The sequence below is a fragment of the Anopheles gambiae genome, chromosome 3, assembly GCF_943734735.2.
Source record: "Anopheles gambiae chromosome 3, idAnoGambNW_F1_1, whole genome shotgun sequence".
NCBI lineage: Eukaryota > Metazoa > Arthropoda > Insecta > Diptera > Culicidae > Anopheles > Anopheles gambiae.
In genome coordinates, this window is record NC_064602.1 from 13,752,355 (window position 1) to 13,772,852 (window position 20,498).

A 20,498-nucleotide genomic window follows, 5' to 3' on the forward strand; every position below is an offset into this window, starting at 1 on the left:
GGAAGCTGTGGCTGCTGCTGTGTACCTTCTGAATCGTTCTCCAACCAAAGGCCATAATGCTACTCCGCAGGAAGCGTGGTCTGGTAAGAAACCTAATTTGTCCCATATTCGGATCTTTGGTACTAGAGCGATGAAATTTATTCCGAAGCAATATCGCAAGAAGTGGGACGCTAAATCAGAAGAGTGCATTCTGACCGGTTTCGATGAGTTTACCAAAGGGTATAGATTGTATAACATCAGATCGAAGAAAGTAACAGTCAGTCGTGAAGTAAATTTCATTAATGAAGGTGTTGCTGTTCCTATCCAAGAAAAATCAAGCAGAAGGCATATGATTCTCCTTGAACATGAAGAGACAGTTTCTCTTTCACCGAACGCTACATCACAAATGGAGGCAGTTTTGAGTGAAAATGAGGACGAGGACAGCGACAGCGAATACTTCACGGACGCGAACAATGAAACTTCTGAAGATACCGATGGAACTACTAACGAATTTGACGAAACAGTGGTCGATAATGATGCAGCTGTGAACAGCGAACCTCTCGTTATACCAACTCAATCGCAAATCCTGAGGCGAAGCAGTCGGACGCGTAAAGTCCCAGAGAGGTATAATGATTCTATAATCCCACATGGCTCTGGTCTTTTCAGCAATGTTACCAGTTCAAAGATCATGAGCAACAATTCAAGCGAGGATCCAATCACACACCAGGATGCAATGTCGCGTAGCGATTCAGAACGTTGGAAAGTAGCGATGCAAGAAGAATATCAAGCGTTGATTGACAACAGCACATGGAGATTGACAACTCTTCCAGAAGGTAGGAAAGCAATCAAATGTAAATGGGTGTTTAAAACAAAACACGATGCGGCTGGAAAAGTCAACCGCTACAAGGCGCGCTTGGTGATAAAGGGATATTCTCAGCGAAAGGGGGTAGATTATAACGAAACATATTCACCCGTAGTTCGTCATAGTTCCCTGAGATATTTATTTGCACTAGCAGCCAGAAATAATCTCTTGGTGGATCAGATGGATGCGATAACTGCTTTTCTACAAGGAGATTTGGAAGAGGAGATATACATGGAGCAACCACCGTGTTTTGAGCAGCCTGGCAAGCAAAACATGGTATGTCGATTGAACAAAGCGTTGTACGGACTAAAACAATCAAGTCGTGTCTGGAATACGAAGCTAGATGCAGCACTGAAACAACTGGGTTTGGAACAATCGAAGTATGATCCATGTTTATATTTCTATAATGGCAATGGAAATATGCTGTTTGTAGCCATTTATGTGGACGATTTAATGATTTTTAGTAATAATGAAGAAATGAAGAATCAGCTGAAGACGAAATTGAGCAGCATGTTCCGGATGAAGGATTTGGGACCAGCTAAACATTGTTTAGGGATTCGTGTGAATTATTTAAATGACGGAATTGCACTTGACCAGGAAGCCTACATAGAAACTATCCTATCCCGGTTCAAAATGCAAGACTGCAAAGCTGTTGCTACTCCTATGAACTCTTCCATAAAGCTAACTAAGGAAATGTCGCCACAGACAGAAGAAGAAAAGGAAGAGATGTCAGCGGTGCCTTTTCAAGAGGCTGTAGGTTGCCTGATGTACCTAGCTCAATGCACCAGACCAGATATCCTGTTTGCAGTTAATCAGCTGAGCCGATACAACAATAATCCTGGATCGCGTCACTGGCAAGCTGTAAAACATCTTATGCGATATCTAAGAGGAACGGCATCGATGAAACTCAAATATTACAGAAAAGGTAACGAACAAATAACTGGATATTCAGATGCTGATTGGGCCGCTGATACAGAAGATAGGAAATCCACCAGTGGATATATTTTCTTGATGCAAGGAGGAGCGGTGTCATGGTGTTGCAAACGACAACCAACTGTTGCATTATCAACCTGCGAGGCGGAATACATGGCATTGTCAGCAGCGGTACAAGAAGCATCGTGGTGGAAAGGATTGTTAGAACAATTTGGTAAGAAGCAATCGATTCAGATATTTTGTGATAATCAGAGCACTATCTGTGTTGCAAAAAATGGAGGATATACACCACGAACGAAGCATATCGATATAAGACATCATTACATCAGGGATGCTTTGGATCGAAATGTTGTGAATCTCCATTACATTAACACTGAAGAACAAGTTGCAGATGGTCTTACAAAAGCATTACAACGAATCAAACAAGAACGTAATCGACGATCTATGGGAATTACACAACAATCGGCTTAAGGAGGAGTATTGGAATTATAGTAAGCCGTATTTGGGTTATGAGTAATTTAATCATAGTAACCTATGAATTTGTGTAGTTATAAGTTTTGGTATGAAATACAATTCATTCTGTTTCTAACCGTACACCAAGCTGGTTGACTTCACTACTTCCAATATGAGTCGCCCCAAGTTGGTCGTGCGCTACGCAAACAACACCAGTGGCTCGTGAGACGATTTACGACTTTGCTCATTATAGAGGTTCTTCTCATTATAGATGGTTTCTAACGTTTTTCGATCATCGACTTTGACCTCCAACGATTGATTTCTTACGACTCCGGACGTTTCCAGACGGCTCCGGATAATGCTGGCCGGACATACCTCCCGTAGTCGGTTCCTAAATTTTTGAAGTCGGATCGGAGTCTATTCTAGATTTTGGCCAACTTTACCCATCTCTTCACCAAATTAAGCATACAACAATGTAAAACGATCGTAATTAAAGAGACTCTAAAATTAAAAAAACCAGTTTTATAAACGTTCTTAATTTAAAAGTCTCTTTTAAATTCAGCTATGAGCACTATATAGGATAATATTGTATACAATTTATTGGTGTGGTTTGCGTCGTTACCTTTGGTTAAGCTAATTCTTCCCAAATTCTGTAGTGAATTGTATAGCGCAAACAAATGCAAAATAGGGTATGAATAATGCCACCACAAGCCTTTTGATAGCATTCTTACCAGCATTCACACGCTTAGTAGCATTGAAAATACATTCCCCACACGAAAAGGCGCCTCTCAAAACACTCTTCCCATTTTCTACTCGTAAAGAAATATGCACCAAAGATTATCTAACACGAAATAAATCAATTTAATCCTATCCAAACAACGCATAATTAATACGACCATGTACCGTCTACCGTACACATTCGTTAGCCTTTTCCGAATTAGCTGCACAGCCCGGTGTTTCTCCTGTCGGCTCGGCAGCAAAGCAATACAACAAGAAAAAACAGAACCGACGAATTTGCCGACTCCCACACAACACACGCAACATTTTATCATGCAAACCATCCGCGCCACCCGTTCGGTTCAAACCACTGTATGCTGCCGCCGGCCCGGTCGGTGGCAGGATGATGAATTGGCGCATCTTCTTATCACAGTCGGGCGCGCACGCACGTGCGAAAGCCGAATGGAAACAAAAGGTTAGAAACCTGGACCGGACCAACGGGGGGTAGTTCCAGCGAGCCCTAATTTGCTTCCCACAATGTGGCATTCCTTAGCCACGCTAACACACACGCACACAGGCGCGCGCAAGCGTTTCCGGTGTTTGTCGGTGCTCAAAGTTTTACGCAAAAATATACTTCTTTCCCACCAGACAGCACGTGGCCGTCGGCAGGCGAATGAATCGCCTTGACCTGCGAACCGCACGGCCTGACCCACCTACCGTTTGGTTGGTTGGTGTGCCGATGTGCACAATGAAGTGATGTCACACTCCGAATGGTGACCGATTGACCGCAGAATCGTTCGTTACGACCGTATTCTGGGCTGAACAATTTCTTTATTTTCCCTCCGCTTGTAGGTAAAATGCACACGCAAGGACTTTGGAACGCGCTGTTAGATCCACACCCAGAAAGATGGACAACGGTGATAACGGCGAACGAACATAGCACGGTGTACGGTAGAACACAAAACTCTGCAGTTGTTGCGTGAATAGCAAAAGCAAAGCGCAGCGGAACAGGCAGACGGATAGGGGGATAATATCCACCAACACAAAGAACACAACGCCAAGGACCCGGCCGATGCCATGGAAAACATGGAACAGGTTGCGGTTACCATCATGTTCTGTGCTTTCGCTTCTATTATTGTTGATGCAGAAAACCAGATGCAGGAATTCAGTGTGACATACATATCATTCCCACCCGGGGCCCGGGTAGCATCGGAACAAAGCACAATGAAGACGTTCACGTACAGCCAGCCAACCACAACGGGCAGGGTCACAAAAGAGCCAACGCAGGGTGAAAAAACGACAAAATGAAACGAACGCAACGCAATATATTTCTGTTTCCATTCTACGGGACGTTGTGTGTGACCTCATAGGATCAGAGTGTCGCCCAGCTTGGTGCTGATGATGATGATCATGATGGTCCGGTGGGAGTTTTTTTTTGTTGTTGCGGCAGATTGCAACATCACAACATTAAACACGATGATGAACTTGTTTGTCTGCTATGTGGCGTAGTGTTTCCTTTCTTTTCCCAGTGTGTCTCCGTATCGATGTGTCCCGTGGGACGAAGACGCAAAAACGCAATCATTTCATCAATCTTTCGATAAGTTTGGCGAGAAGTTGAACTTAATCGTTGCCACTGGAGATGATGTATGATGCACACAGACACACGCAAACTTTCACACGATAATACACGCGCACAGCGCGATTTGGGATAATTTTGCAATAAATATCAGTAAACGTGGGATCTGTTTTGGGTTTTTTTTGTTTGTTTTGTTTGATGTGCATGGCATGTAAATCCATGGTGTATGGTGTAAATCCACTCGGTGAAGCTCCACTTTTTTATGTAGCTGGCTCACAGTGAAGAGGGATACAAGAAGCATGCATTAGCAAAATTGCTTGCACGCTCATCGAGCGCGAAAAAAGGTGTTTGTTTTGCTGCTCGCAATGAACAAACTAACAATGAATGGCGAAATAAGGTAGCAGGGTTGAACAGTAGCCTTTTGAACCGTTTAATTATTAGATTTTTTTTAATTGTTTCACAGCTTTAAATGATTTTTTTTTCAATTTCAATTCAACTAATTTTTGAATAAATGTATACAACCTTTCTTGACACAATACTTATTTTTCAGCAAAAAATAATCAATCCTTGATGAGCTATTCCGATCGCACCCGCGACGAATGGCTGGTTTTTCAGGCTGAAATAATCTAGGCTAAAAATCGCAGGCATGTTTTGAGTGTGGTTTTGTATGGAGTGTTGACATGAATTAAGCCACCAACTGTCAAATTCCATATAAAACAGCTAATATACAGGCTAAACGGGTCCATTTAAAACAGGCTCATATCGTAAAAGCCCCCAATGGACCCCCAATGGCAGTCAAATGCAGAGAATTTCAATACATCCATAAGGATGATTCCCAAGGAAATGAAAGTCAAGGTGAAAAAAAAAAAAAAATGAAATGAATTTTGTATGAGTATTGAAACTAACATTTAAACTTAAAATATTGTCCTTCCTGAGAAATAAATAACATCGTTGAGCATCTTTGTAGGTATACTAAAAATTGTATACAAAACAGTAACGAAGACTTTAATGCGAAAATAATTGAGTTATCTTATTCGAATAAAGCATCTTTCGCTTTTATCATTCTAACACACATGCTCTAGCAGCTTTCAGATGTTCTAGAATTCCTTGACGAAAGAAGAGAGAGCTCGCTGAGGCGAATGTAAAAGGTCTTGGTTAATGTCGTTTTAATGTCCCATTCTGGTTATTGTACGTGTTTTCTCAGCATTTGTAATCCAGCGTGATAAATAGGACATTGAATTAACATAATCACTCCAAAAAGTTTTTAAAATTGTGTATCAAGAGAATATCCACAAGAATATAAATGACTTATGGATCCAATTTAACAGATATACATAAAATATACATACAAATATCATGGATAAGTATGTCACTCTAACTCTTCCATTTTGCCACCTACTCCAGTGAAGTGCGTTAAACCGCTGTTTTAAATAAACGAGGTACACGCAATACTAAAAGAGCTGCAATAAACCCGACAGCCAATAAGGACCGTCGAACAGCCAGGGACCGCCTGTCTTTAAAGTAGAATCAATCGCGCTTCCCGTCGTCTTTAACGACTCTTTCACGGAAAACTTCCCCCGAACAGGATGGCTTTCTTCCGCGTTCCTTCTAAGGATTATTTATAACCAACAATAAATCAATCATTGGAACGCGCATGGCCGCACAAGCAGCAGTCGGATCTGCTGCTGCTGCCGCCCGTGTTGTAGCCATTGTGCTAAGCGGTAGAGTTATATCGGTTAAGCGTTTGTTCTTGCTTCGGCGAAAGGTGAAGAAATCATCCCACTTTCAAACACAAAAAAGGAAAGTTAAAGCTCGTGGCTGCGAGCAATAGAGCTCGCTCGCTAAGCTATAGCGCTCAAAGACGCTACACACGACGAGATGGGAAATTTTACTCATAAAAGTAGCACCAGAGACAAAAAGTTAATTTTTCCCCCTACTTCCACAATTCGCGGGTGGAATTCTTGGAAACAGTTTCCTCCTCGCAAACGCTCCACAAACAAGCAAGACACCGTTCGCGTTCCCCCAACGTCCTTGCGGTGTGCATTTGCTGGATAATTAATCTTCAAATGATGATGTCTCCGACACACTGATGTCTACAATGAGGGCAGAAATGAGGAGTGGTACATGAGGGAACAACAACAGGATCGAAGACAACGCGATCACGGTCGTCACGGAGCGTCGTAGCCGGGGAGCCTCCTTGCCTTCTCGTACGCAGGACAACAGCCAATTCCATCAACAAACAACATCGTGTGCGGCGGCTGCGGCACTGACAAGACGGGTGATAAATTATTGTCGAGCAAAAGTTTATCTTCCAGCACCCGGGTTTTCATGCGGAGGCGCACAAACACTGGCGCGGTGTGCACAACAAGACCCTGTACCGACCCGGCCGGCCGGCCGGCTGCTATGCGTTTTCTTCCGCTAAATGAGGGAAGAAAATCGTCAATCACAATGACTTGGAAATGATCCATTCGGCAGAGGGCGGGCGGCTTTTCTTTGCAGTCTACGGGCAAACGCAAAATTAATACAAAGCCAATTGTGCACACGTCGGAGCTTAAAAAATATTGGAGTAAAGGAAGTTTTATCTAGGGTGTTTTATTGTTATACGCAAATGATAGCTTTACTTTTATGATAGCTAAGAAAGGAGAGCTTCAAACAACACTCAAAAGAGGAAAAGGAGCCGAAATATTTGGAAATTTTGAATAAGACATTTTGAGAACAGATTTAACATTTGATACTTTTATTTTGATGAAGAATTTTAAAAGAATGCCAATACATAACATGATTTGAATAAGAATAGTATTTTTAGTATTAATATTATTTAGAAATCCAATAGCAATATACCGAAGCACACAGAAAACACTGTCCTACCAAGTGCTCTCCCTGAAATTGACGCAACTCTCGATTTATTAACTTTCCACGAAAAATCGCTCACTTCTTGCCAGCTGGACACTGTTTCGGAAAAGCATTTTGTTCCAGTAGCGTGAGTTACGGGGAAAACAAATTGAATAACGACAAAATATGCTTTACTAAACTACATCTCGAGCTCCCAATAAGTATCGCCATGCCCATGCTCATCATCGTCATCATCATCATCATCACGGTGCAGCAGCAGCATGGCAGGTCCGAGTAGGCACCCCTCTCTCTTGTCGGCTTCGGTTTGTTGTCAGCTTCCACGACTGCCAAGCGGTAGGCAAGATTTCCCGGAAACAGAAGCAATTCACCATCTTTCACAGCATCGTGCGGAATGTGGCAGTGTTGAAGTAGAGGTTAATTTTCCAGAACAATCTTTCCTCATCGTGAAGATTCGCGCACATCCCGCCCCAGCCAGCAATGAGGGCAAGAATGGGTGGACACGCTTAAAATGGTTCCAGTTTTTTTTCTTCTCCACCCACCGTATGCCGAATGAGCAACAAACCATTTATTTCTTTGTTTCAAGTTTTGGGAGGAAAAATGAAAATTCAATAAATCTCCCCAAGACCAGGTAGATGGTTAGCGGAGATTGTGCTATTGCGCAGCATGGTTCAGTATTTCGGACACGCTGGATGCATCGGCGGTAGTGAACGATTTGCTGAAAGTTGTAGTAGTTGCGACACAAACAGTAATCTTCTTGGGTATACTGCGAAACTTTTCCAATTTTGAATCGGTGGAAAGAGTTGAACAAATTCTAGAAACGATTGTTAAAATGTTTCGAACAGCAAAAAAGAAAGGAAAGGTAGAAAAGATGGCATGACAATACTTCAGGCCAACTCTGTGAGGAAGTTTAATTGGACGAAGCTAAATGCAACGCATAAATTTCATCTCTAGTTATTTTTTTTTTCAGCTGACCAGTGCATGCCAAGTGAAAATGAGAACATCACAAATCCTGGTCGTAGCATATCGAACTTGGAAATAGTTTGATGATCTGCAACAGATAATTGTTAACAATGGAAAAAGTGAAAAAGTGAATTCATTCAGTCGCATAAAACAGGATAACATTGAGTAACTCGGTAAATTGAAAGTTTTCGAGGTATCTAGAGTTACTTTGAACAACATATAAATCATTTGAACGATAAATCCTCAGTAATTCAATAAAAAAAAACAGACCAAGAATGTACAATTGAGTAAAACAAACTAAAAATAAGTCTTAAAACATTTCCTATATCATCCCTATAATTTCTCCGAATGGGCCCTTTTCTCTATTAAGATCGTAGGCTGAAATTTCAGCCTATCAGCTGTTTACATTGTATAGCAATTTTCGAGCAGCTATCAAAGTGGGTGTAATATACAGGTGAGCTTATGCCAAGGTTATATCAACCTTATATTTTTCGAAGGTTGATTTTTATCGATCCTACTGCTAAATGAAGATTTTAAGAGTGTTTTGTGTATTGTCAAGTTACCAGAAAGCCTGTTTGTGAAAAAGATTTCACCCGTCCTGCCAAAAAAGGACGTTCAAATTTGGTTATAAAAACTGGCTATGCGACCTGTATTGGCCACCTGGTCTACATGCACTTTGATTCTAGATTCCACCACCTTGATCCCTTTAATACACCTTGGAATAAATGAAAACACCTTGTTCGATTTGATTTTTTTACGAGCAGGTACTCGAATCTAATTCTAGCTTTGAGGCTTATACATTCAAAGCTGAAAATCGCAGACGTTGTATTGTATGGATCTGTATTGTGTATTGTTATATGATTTCAGCGGCCACCTGTCAAACTCCATATGAAAAAGCTGGCTAGTATCGTGAAAGGCCATCACTATTCCTATCCCTATACTATAATCACTAGTCACTATCTATAAAAGCATCATAACTTTTAGTGAATTCATGTAGGATCCTCAAGATCCCGATGAATAGATCGATCAACAATAACCTTAAGTGTATTGTTAAAGTGGTAGAATGTTATTGGAAGGACCATAAAGTCTGTAAGCTGTCAAATTATTCAAATTAACTGGTAGAAGAGTTGAAAAATGTTAAATTTTCTTCCATCTTCGATACATTCCAATATGAGTTACCATAACACACTGCTACGTGAAAGTGTATCAGCAAAAAATAAAATTCCAAAAATCTTTCACACGCCGCACATATGCTCTGCATTAAAGGTTTGTTTCATTAGAATAACAAACCTAATGAGAACGGTTCAGCAGAGGATATTTTTGAAAAACGAGATCACATTAATGCCGCCTGCAGAACTGACCGAAACTCCGCCACCCAACTACTGCCAGCAGCTGTAACCAACCGGCTTCTTGTAAATGTCGGCTTGGGCGCGAATCGGATGGAACACAGGCAAATCCTCACTAAAGCATCCCTAATCAGGATTGAAAAATCGACAAGAACACACAGCTGGATGGATGCAGTAGCGTGTGCCTTTGAAACAAAGATGTACATCTACCCCGCCGGGAGGGGACTTGGATCCGTTGGTTTTCTTTTTGTTCCGATCCGTGCTACACCGCCGTCTCGGGAAAATCCTCCCGAGCTCCTCGGACCGACGGAAAGAGGGGCCCACGGTTTATGGCACAGCCAGCCTGCTGACTGAAGGCTGTGTTCCATATTTTGTGGGTCCACTTTGTCCACGGCATTAGCACAGCTTACCGGTTCGTCGGCACAGCTTGGGCAGCGGCTCGGGTGAGTAATTGGGCCACATTTGTGTGCGACATTTCAGCTAATGTTGCTGAAAAAGTGAGTCACATTTGCAACTTTCGGTCTCGCTCTCGGGGCCAGCGCTAGAAGAAAGGCACCAGAAACCCCGTAACGGATCAAACCCTGGCAGGGGTCAGGTGTGGGAGGCTAATTCTTTGCGATGCGTTCTTGTAATGAAAAATGGCCGAAACTGGGTATGTGTGTGTGTATGTCAACAGAAGCGGCAAAAAAAGAAGCGATGAAGAGTGGGGAGTTTTTTTCGTTCTTTATCTTTCTGCTGTAACGCTCGTTCCGTGGGATCGTAGCCAAATTTGTGTAGGACCGAACAAAAAGTCGAATATGTCAAAGTTTAACCGCAACCGCCCGTAAGCGGTGATGGAAAACGGTTGAGTTGCTGGAATGATTTGTCTTCTCGTCGTTTGATGTTTCGTTTTTTTTTGTATGTTTTTTAAGATCCATTGAAGTATTGGAGACATTAAGGGATAAGAAGATTTAAGAAAAAAATGCTTTGTAAAATGAAAATTATATGCAACAGTACGACAAAGTAAATTTATGATCATACACAAAACAGCAATGTAATTAAGGAACGTTTCTCTTCAATATAAAAAAACTACGCATTACTTAAATCATACTTTGGGTAATACAGTTCAATTCCCATGGTAAACCCAAAGCGAGCACAAAGTAAGCTATTTATTTTTCTATCTATAAACGTAAATCAACATCACGGTGAAGCTTACGCAGCTCGCTCCGTATAAGATCCCTCTCCCTTTTGGCATTCACTGTCAGCTGCATGAATATAAAATAAATTAATAAACCACGCCATGCAGCTTACGCCATAGGTGTACAGGTAATGGCATATGTAGCATGCGGCAGACAATATGTACCTACCTACCGTGAGACCGCAACCAGCGTCGAAAGCTTTTAATTATAGCCGCCCTTGCTAGAGTGCGTGAACTTTGTGCCGGTGGAGATGGCACGCATTTCGGGATAGTGGCGCCGAACCCTGAAAGTGCCACCAGAGGTACTATCTTTAGCACCAAAAGAGCGGTTTTCAAAATTGAATCTTGAGGCCAATCCGCTTTTAAGTAAGAGCCGGCTTTTAAAAAGGATAGTTCAAAGCTCAAGCACATTAAGTTTCCCGGAACCGATCACACCTGTTTGGGGCTAAATTGGGATAAAATTGAATTTTCGAGCACAGATGTGCGAAGAAGCGTTAAAAAGGGTCATACAGATTTTAGCGTGTGAGAGTTCTTCTTTTGTGTTGAAATGCTTTCGACGATCATATGGTCGGGTTGGTAAGGTTAATGTATTGCTGCAGGTCATAATGGAAAAAAAAACTCAAACAAATGTCAGTAAAACTGCCAGAACAAAAATTGTCAAGCAAAATAAATCGCCAACAAACCAATACAACAAAGTATAACAACTTTTACTATGGATATTTGACAGCAAAAATCGACACTCGTTATGGTGTCCTTCGATTTTAAGGTGTGTCCTACCAAACTCAACATCAATTATTTTTTTATTTATTTATGTTATATTTTAACTTCCATAAATCACTACCAACGTCATGAAAGCGATTTATTTTCAATATCAAATTGAAACAAATTGCACACATACACACTCAAAAAAAACTCCCAAAGCACACCTTATACTGCATGCATTTTTCCGCGTGCACTGACGTCGGTTGACGCACAACCAGCGTAGCGCAGCCAGAAAGGACAAAAAAAGAGAGAAAAGATAAACTACACACTATCGCTCTATTAATCGAGCTCCAACCAACGAACCGCGCGTCGGCTAAAATTAGAAGCAATAATGTCGCGCAAAGTTCGCTCAACTTTCGATCGGACGCGATTCCATTCACCAGGGTTTTCTGGCAGCCCTTCTCACCGACTTCACGCTGTTTCCCGGTTGCTCGGGCGCTTCTCGCCACCGCCACCGCAGAGAGGGCAGCGGAAATCTCGTTCCGGTTTCCCGCCGCGTTATTTTCCTTCCTTCAACGGTGTACTCCCCCCGTGCAATTTTGCTCGCTTCGCTGTGCTACTGAGCGATTGGTCTGTCTTTCCCGGTCTTCATTCATGATGTCCGGTAGCCCTTGAACCGTCCGAAAAGGTTGTTTTTAATCGCATTTACACAGCCAGTTGCGTTTTGTAGCAACAGAGTGGGTGAGGTACAGAGGGACTTACTAAACTCGGTTGAGTTTGCCACATTGCATTGTGCCAAAACGGAACGAGATAACAACAAAATAAACACGGAGAAAACAAAAAAACCTCCAGAAAGGGGAAAAGAATTAATGTCCAAAGTGATTCGTTTCCCTTTTTCCCGACACGGCAGTAAACTTTTTTGTCAGCCATAATGAATGAAAGAGATACTGTGCGGCGGTGAAATTACAGGGAGAGCAGCTTTTGCGCGAGCAGGATCTTTTTCTACTTTCATCGTAAACTCATTACCTGCAGGTGGGTGTGTGTGTGTGTGAGTATGTACGAGCGCCTTGGGCCTGGGAGTTGCTTTTTCCAATTCAAACAATCCTTTTTCAACATCTCCATTGCCTTTGACCGTCGGGATAGACACAACAGCCAGTCGGAATAAATAAAACAATAATTTATCCCCCTCGGCACAAAATGGAACTCCGTCTCCTGTGCGATGCGCCCGCACACACTCACACACACACATAGCCTTGGTGAAGAGAGTTTTACCGCTTCGGTTGCGCACCTGAGTGAAGCCATAATTTAGGCTGACAGACCAGACACAGTCCTGGGCAACCGCTACCCCCCATCGCCCGTGGACGGGTGGCTGCCATCAAGCGATGAGGCAATTAGGTGAATGAGTGCGAGTAAAGTTTAACTGATGGTTTCTCAACCGCCCTGTGTAAGGGATAGCTCCCTCGTTGCGGTAGGCAGCACAGGCCGGGCAATATGCTGCTGTGCTGTTGTGATCCGGTCTCCGGTCCCGCTTTTAAGTCATCACAGGCGAGTGCCTCTGCCTTCAGCTGGAGATGACTTCTTCCTCAACTGGAGATGATTAAATTAAATGCGACACACAACTATAGAACGCACGCACACACACATTCCTATCGAGCAGATTTATTTGATGTACGGCGGGAGGAGAAAGCAACTGTGGCGTGGATTTGAGTGTCATTCTCTTCGAGAAATGGGATTATGATATACAAGCGGGAAACAAGCTCACACGCGGAGCGGGCGGTCGGGGGGAAGATTCCAAAAAGTTTGTTGCCTAATTAAATTTTCTTAAACCCTGCGGTTGATAATTGTTCACGTTGTAATTGAATTGATGCAAAAGCTTAAAAGTTCTAGCACAGCCGCCGTGGCTAGCTGTGGGGCGTTTCTCTGCCAGTGACATCACTTTCGGCGAAACAGGATTCGCACGTAAATGTAATAATCCGAGGTAAATGTCATTTTTGATTTGTGCAAATGTTCTGACAAAATGCGCGCCTCTTTAGGTGTCTACTTTTGGCAATAAAAACAAGCAAATGATAGGCTGAAGCAAGTGTTTTGTTTCTATAGTTTTTAATGATTGTACTTAGTGGTATCTGGAGCGCAGCACATTTCTACTCCGGCTATTGGTAATACGATTCCGACTGTGGCAAACTCAGAATCGCTAGTTCCACCTGGCGTCGGAGTCATCCGAAGACAGAGTCGTTTAGAGTCGTCCAGAGTCGTCCAGAGTTGTCCAGAGTCGTCCAGAGTCGTTCATAGTCGTCCAGAGTCGTCCAAAGTCGTCCGTAGTTAGCCTGAGTCGAAGCCGGAGACCACAAAAACATTGCACTGAACATCTTCGGCTAACTCCAGACGACTCTGAACGACTCTGGACGATTCCGGACGACTCCAGACCATTTCAGACAACTCCAGACGATTTCAAACGGCTCTGGATAATGCTAGGCGTACCTGCCTTCCGGAGCCGGTTTCGTAATTGTCGAAGTCGGATCGGAGTCGAATTCGGATTTTTGACAATTTTACCCATCACTAATTGTATTCTCAATTATTGAGTTGGAGAGTTTGTTATAAGTATATTCATATACATATACTAATAATATGTGTATGAATAAACAAGAGATAAGGCTAATTTTTTGCACAAGACCTAAGCGGGTGTAGATGTCCAATAGGCAGCATATTTGAAATTAAATAATTTATAAAAAAAAATATATTTTTTTCTTAAAATCCTGCAAAAACTCTGCGTTAAAGTAAGATTAAACTATCAGGAATTGTTGAAGAATTTCAAGATAATTACAAATCTATAAATTTCATCAATTAATCATCAAGCCATTATTTTCATATAAAAATGTCTCCCAATATTCAACTAGAAACGTTCTTCATTTACTAAAAACCAAACACATAATTAATTCATTATCCGTTTTCGTTCCTTTTTACGAAGAATTTCATTAAACTTTACAAACACTCCCAGACCTCCCCTCCCCATCCCACCCCACAGGGCGTACACCTTGATCCAGAGTTGGAAAAAAAGTTTGGTCCGCAAATCAACATTCTGCTCTGAACGACCCACCACTCACCACTATCGAGTGCCAATGGCGGGAAAAACAAATGAAAAACTTTGCCTCACCGAAGCCTTACGCTTTTATGCGCCGGTAGATCGAGAGTCTTCCCACTATCAGCACGTCTTCACCATCGCCGCAGCCAACGCGGGACAAGAGCGCACAAGAAAAATACATCATCGGATAATCATATCTTGCATCCTTTTCGTTCCCATTTCCCAGCGAACCCCACCAAACCGCTAATTAATGGTTAATTATTTTTCATCAAACGTACTTTCTTCCGCACGAATGATATAAAAGCTTGGCTTCACGACTCTTCGCTTCGGTGCCATTTTTCCGTGGTTTCTCCCACTCGTTGTTGACGTTAAAAAAACACAAACATTGTGCGAAACAACACATTTTGTAGGGCTCTCTATAACCCAAATACCCTCGTCAAACAAGCATTGTTTGGGCCGGTCTGGCTGTTGGCAGGACCGATAATTTATCAACGAACGCGTCCCATCGGTCGGCCAGGGACACTTTAAAGCAAGCCGGGCGAAATGACGACCTGACCAAACCCAAGACGCAGGAAAGTTAAATTGAATTTTATCTTCTGCTCGCTCGGTACAGTCTGCTCTATGCTTCTTTGCTGTCGGCTGTTATTGCAGTATAGCACGGCAGAACAATGTGCAAAAAATGGAGAATCAGTGCCTCATAAATAACGCGCACCACATAACCGTAATGCAACGAAGTGTGCTGGCGAAAAATTCGGCAATGCAGCTGCTGTCGCCATCCCAGAAGCAACCTCGTGTTACGAAAGGTAGCCTATATACTCTCTACCCTCACTGCCCTTGCTTTTCGAATCAGCTTCCGGCGGCCCCCCTGCTGCCAACTTTTGCTTCCCGGTGTACTGATAATGCCGAACTGCTATCGTTGTCACCAGCTGATATTCAGCAGCCGGTTGTCGGATTTCTGACACACGGAAATGGAATTCATACAGCCTCTTCCTGCCTTCATCGCGCACATATGCAAGCCAGCTCGAATGTCGTCGAAAGAGCAACTACACACGAACACACACACACGTTCAGAAATCATGTGCCGCAGCCAAAGGTGCCAAAAGGAACATATTCATACACGAATGTATCTCGTATTACCATCCCGCTTTTTTTGCCATTCATTTCGTCCTTCGACACACAGCGGAAATAAAAAATAGGAACGGCGAAAAAAAGGATTCAATGGAACGCGCACGCCGCGCTCTCGTATTACCGCTCACTGTTTCTCAACGTTTGTCGAAAATATAACCCAAACAAAGGATTCACTTCCGTCAGCAGTGGATTCCCGTGCGAAAGTCAAAGTTAGAGTGAACCAGGTTCTCCCCGGATGCACACACACATGCTTCGCGTATGCATACACCGAACTGCTGTCTGCAATGCATTGGCGCGCTTTGGGAGTTCTTTATATTTGCATAGAAAGTGTACCAAGGAACGATGCTCTTTTTGGAGCTTCGGTAATGACTTTCTTGCACAGCACAGTTGGAAGTTTGAAAGCATAAATGTTCCTCTGAATACGTTAGGCGAGGGCCAACACTACACACTGTAGTACTACGTAAATTTACTGTTTTGAAGATACATCAGACGCGTACTTTTTGTACTTTATTGTGGTCTTCTTGAGCAATTACCATCTTGAGCACGTCTCATCTCACAAAGGAGGGCTAAAATTCATAGGACCATAAAAAAAGGTATAGAAAAGATTTTACTACACTCAGTTAATTTATGTTCAATTAGTTGATTAGTTGATCAATTAGTTGATGTTGAGTACAAGAAGTATATTAAATACGACAAGATCGTATTTTATCTATAAAACATTGTGTATAAATTTAGTTGTTTAAAAGATTTTAATCAAAAATAACAAAAAAATGACAAGAAAACATTAATTAAATTTGTAGTTGAAGTTTTATAAACTACAAATTTAATTAATTTTTTTTTTGTCATTTCTTTTATAGATCATTAACTGTAGCTTGATTGCAGTAAAACTCCTGCTAAGTTGAACCCGTCGGAAGTAAAACTTTTTCCCATAGTTCCAACATAGATCGAAGCAGTTTATGAAATAACGATTGTGTCTTTTTTCATCATCAGCTTCAACTCGAGCTTTGAAACAGTTCCGTTTAGCTAGATTGTTCAGAATTTGTGCTAGATCAACCGTACAATACAATCAAACACACACCAAAAGCAAGCCAAATGTTTGACTTTTCCGGCGGGGTTTTGAATGCTTTAGCAGTGGGTAAAAATTCAAGCCCATAAAGTCAGCCATCCGGTACGGGTTTTCGTTTGCAGCTATTCTGCATGTAGTACCCACCCATCCCAAAACAGTTCAAAAATTCAAACAAAACACTACAGATGATTTTCCCGAGATGAAGCCTCAAAGAAAGCGAGAAAAACTACATTCAATAAGCGGGAATGAAATGCAAAAACAATGGCTGGCAGCAAACAACCAAGCCCGCGTTCCAGGCATGAGTTAGCCGTTTTGGTGTGCGTTAGTTATCCCCAAAACAGACACGGGAAGTATTGAACGATCGTGCACAAAGCACAGACACACGCGCTCGCTTGTCAGCTTCCGGAACCGGCACTGGAGTGGAAAGAATTTGCAACAGTGATGAAGTGGCCTGGAAGGGAAGGAAAGGAGGAAGAGGGGGGGGGGGCGACCAGTTTTGGCTAGCTTTACCTAGTTTGCGTGCAAGCGTCCAATTGGTACCGAGCAAACGGACTGCGTCATTCGGTCTCCAAAGTTTGTGAATATCTGAAAGAGAAGAGGAGGATCGAGGATCAAAATGCAAATAACCTCTTCAGCCCGAGCCAGCGGGATGCACATACACGCACACACACACATACACTAAAGGATGACATATACACACATACATACACACATCCAACAAGAGTTTCTAGCAGAACGGCCCTGGTAGAAACGTGTTTGTCAGTGGCGGTTTGAAAGTGTAATTAAACATCGATGCATGATCGGAAAGGATGATCGGAACGGAAAGGATGTGTTTAAACACAAGGTAAATTGAAGAAACAGATGATGATGATTTAATAGACAGAGTGCAAAGTAAGGATGTGAAGACGGTAGTGAAAGAAACCTTTTTGAAGTAAATGATTATTATTGGCCGAACAGAAGATAAGGTGTGAGAAAGACAAGGTCCTTGTGTAAGAATTCTTAAACCTGTTTTGCATGAACAAAAATTGAAAGTTACTTTTTCGTATCCTATTTCTAATTCCTTTGCGTAACGCAACCATACCATGCATGATTTCTCCTGTCAGAATAGTACCTAAAAAAAGTAGTACAGATGTTGTGTCTGAACAACACAAGTTGTACAGCGAAAAATAGCAGGTCAACATGTTCCCACGGAAACAAACAGAAACCTTCTGAAACGATGCCAAAAGCTACGGTTTTAAAGTGTCGGAAAATTAACATCACATTTGTCCGAGGTCAACGGTCACCGGAGAGAGAGTTCACGGATAATGCGAAACAAATTAAATGGAGCTTAAAAATCGGGTTCGCCTGTGTGGAAGCCAAACTATTTTACCCAGCGCAAGGGCACCATGTTTACGGTGAGCTTCTTGATGGCTGATGGCTTGCGGTCTTGGGTTATTGAAATCGGCTGGACCAGTTCCAGAACTAATTTTTCAAACTGGTTCGATGAGATTTTGTAGTTTCATCTAATCAAAAATTAGTTCTAATTGTTACAGATAGAATTTTGAAGAACAGGTTATTTTTAACAAGTTTAATATAAATAACCATCTATGATTCCAAATTGTAAGAAATATATCATTCATCGATAGGACATTAAGGTACATTTTAAGGTTCGTTATGAAAGAAAAGCTTTAATTCTTTACCAATGATAAATTGAATTGAGTTAGCTGAAAACTGATGATTCATAAACTGATCAACAAAATCATTAATGCTACTCAATCCTCTAGCTCCCATGAGATCATTGCCAGCGAGTGATTCACGCTACAACCACCACTCGAAAGCTACAAATGCGTTGAAAGCTACAAATGCCTGATGTATTTTCACACGCCGAGCAATCTTGAAATTATTATTCTAATCTCTTTGCGAGAGACAAGGTGGTCAATCATACATTAGCAACGCAATAGCACACATACTTTCGCAAAACCGATAACAAAACAACCAAACCGTAGAGCGCGGTGCGACAACTCGGGTCGACAAATGGCAAAACGGTACTACACAAATGTTCCACAACGACATGCGGCAAAATATCGCCACACATCGTACACAACATCGTCTATTGATTGCGGGCTAGTGCACAGAGCCAGAGATCCTGAACGAATCATCGCCCTAATGCACAAACGCACACGTGGTGCACATGACCCCAGGAAAGGTGGGAAGGAAAATAGGCTGATGGGAGTAGATGCCGGAGCACCCTAACACTGTGCATACCGTCTAATGGATGCACTGAAGGGTGCATCATCTTAATGAGTGTGCCCTGGCGGACCGCATACAAACACACATAAAATTACATTCAGCGTTACATTTTATTTGACTGGCACCTACCTACTAGATTCTGTTGATCGGTTTTGTCATTGTACACTGCGTTAGTTATTTAAGTTTTAGTTTTAATTCAGTGATAAGGCCGCTTGTTTGGCCAATCACTTATACAATAAACAATACAATACAATACAATACAAAATCATGGTGGTTGATTTGCACGTGCAAAGTGTGTCTGTTTCCGCCGGATCGATTGGCCGATCGATTGGTTGACGGCGCGCTCTGCCTAGGGATATCCCCACAGGCTCGAATGAATAAGTGTCCCAAAATAATACACACCATACAATTCGTGCCATACTGTAACAGAAGTGTCGGAGTGATTGGTAATGGTAATCGGAGCGCGTTAAGATGGGACGTTGACCAATGCAATTTTAAACAGCAGACAAAGTCGGAAGAGCATTGGATCTTGAGCCAGGCGCTGCCCTGCCGCATCCAATGTGTCCCCGTCCGCTTAACGTCTCGTCGGCGAAATGGCGTCCACACGGTCACATGGCGCACTCGTACAACGGAATACACTAATCAATATCAGCGCGCCAACCACCATTGCCTCGCACTCGCTCTCAGCCATGAGCTGATGGGCCTCGGACCCTTTTTGCTTCTCTCCCCGTGGGCAGGAGAGATGGGACGGTGTAGTTTGTCGTCGTCGTCATCATCATCGTCGTTGTCGTGTTGACCATCCTCGAGTGGTGTTGTGGTACGCGAGTTTAGTTTAATTAGAGCTTATTTGTTGCGTTCGGTGTTCGTGACCAGCTGTCGGTGTCGGCCCAGTGTCGATACAGAACAGAAGGTGTGCGGCGCACGAGGGCCGGACAATATGCCGCCATGGTAACGGACTGAATGCTGGTGCATCATCGGCGTCGATGACGCTTTTTCGCGAAACCAGCAGCACCAGCGCACAGGCGAAAGTGGAGGACGACTTTTCGAGTGCAGTGTACAGGTTGCGCGGTCCATCGCACCAATCTAACCTTGAACTGTACTGGATGTGTAAGATTTGGATTGCATTTACGTTTCCGGCACAATTTAAAGTACATTTTGTACTGTGCTTGAAAAGCAATGTTGAGGACTTTTCATAAAGAACTTGCATTCCTTCCCTGTGGCAGCTGGTTTACTATTAGTTTCAATCATAAAGGCCGGGGTAAATTGTCCGCACTCGCTAGTGTAATTTCGATTTTCACTAACGCATCTGGCGGCGGCTATTCGAAGCATTTTGCCAATCAATTTGAAGCCGCTTCAGAAAATACAGGGTTTCGAATCACATAAGGGAATAGTTCAACCACTTAGGGGAATGTTGCAAATCGGTAGGGGAATGTTGCAA

General features: G+C 42.6%; 1 protein-coding gene across 17 annotated transcripts in view; it reads right to left on the minus strand.

Moving 5' to 3' along the window:
* The window catches only part of LOC1275495 (dual 3',5'-cyclic-AMP and -GMP phosphodiesterase 11), a 93,487-nt gene that overhangs the window by 34,607 nt on the left and 38,382 nt on the right, over positions 1–20,498 (minus strand). For 7 of the 17 annotated variants that reach the window (XM_061660516.1, XM_061660517.1, XM_061660530.1 and 4 more), the window contains one exon: positions 17,342–17,416. The exons of the other annotated variants lie outside the window; for them this stretch is intronic. In XM_061660516.1, the coding sequence (XP_061516500.1) occupies positions 17,342–17,416 (75 nt within the window). The remainder of the gene's footprint in view (positions 1–17,341; positions 17,417–20,498) is intronic. 17 annotated transcript variants of the gene reach the window in all.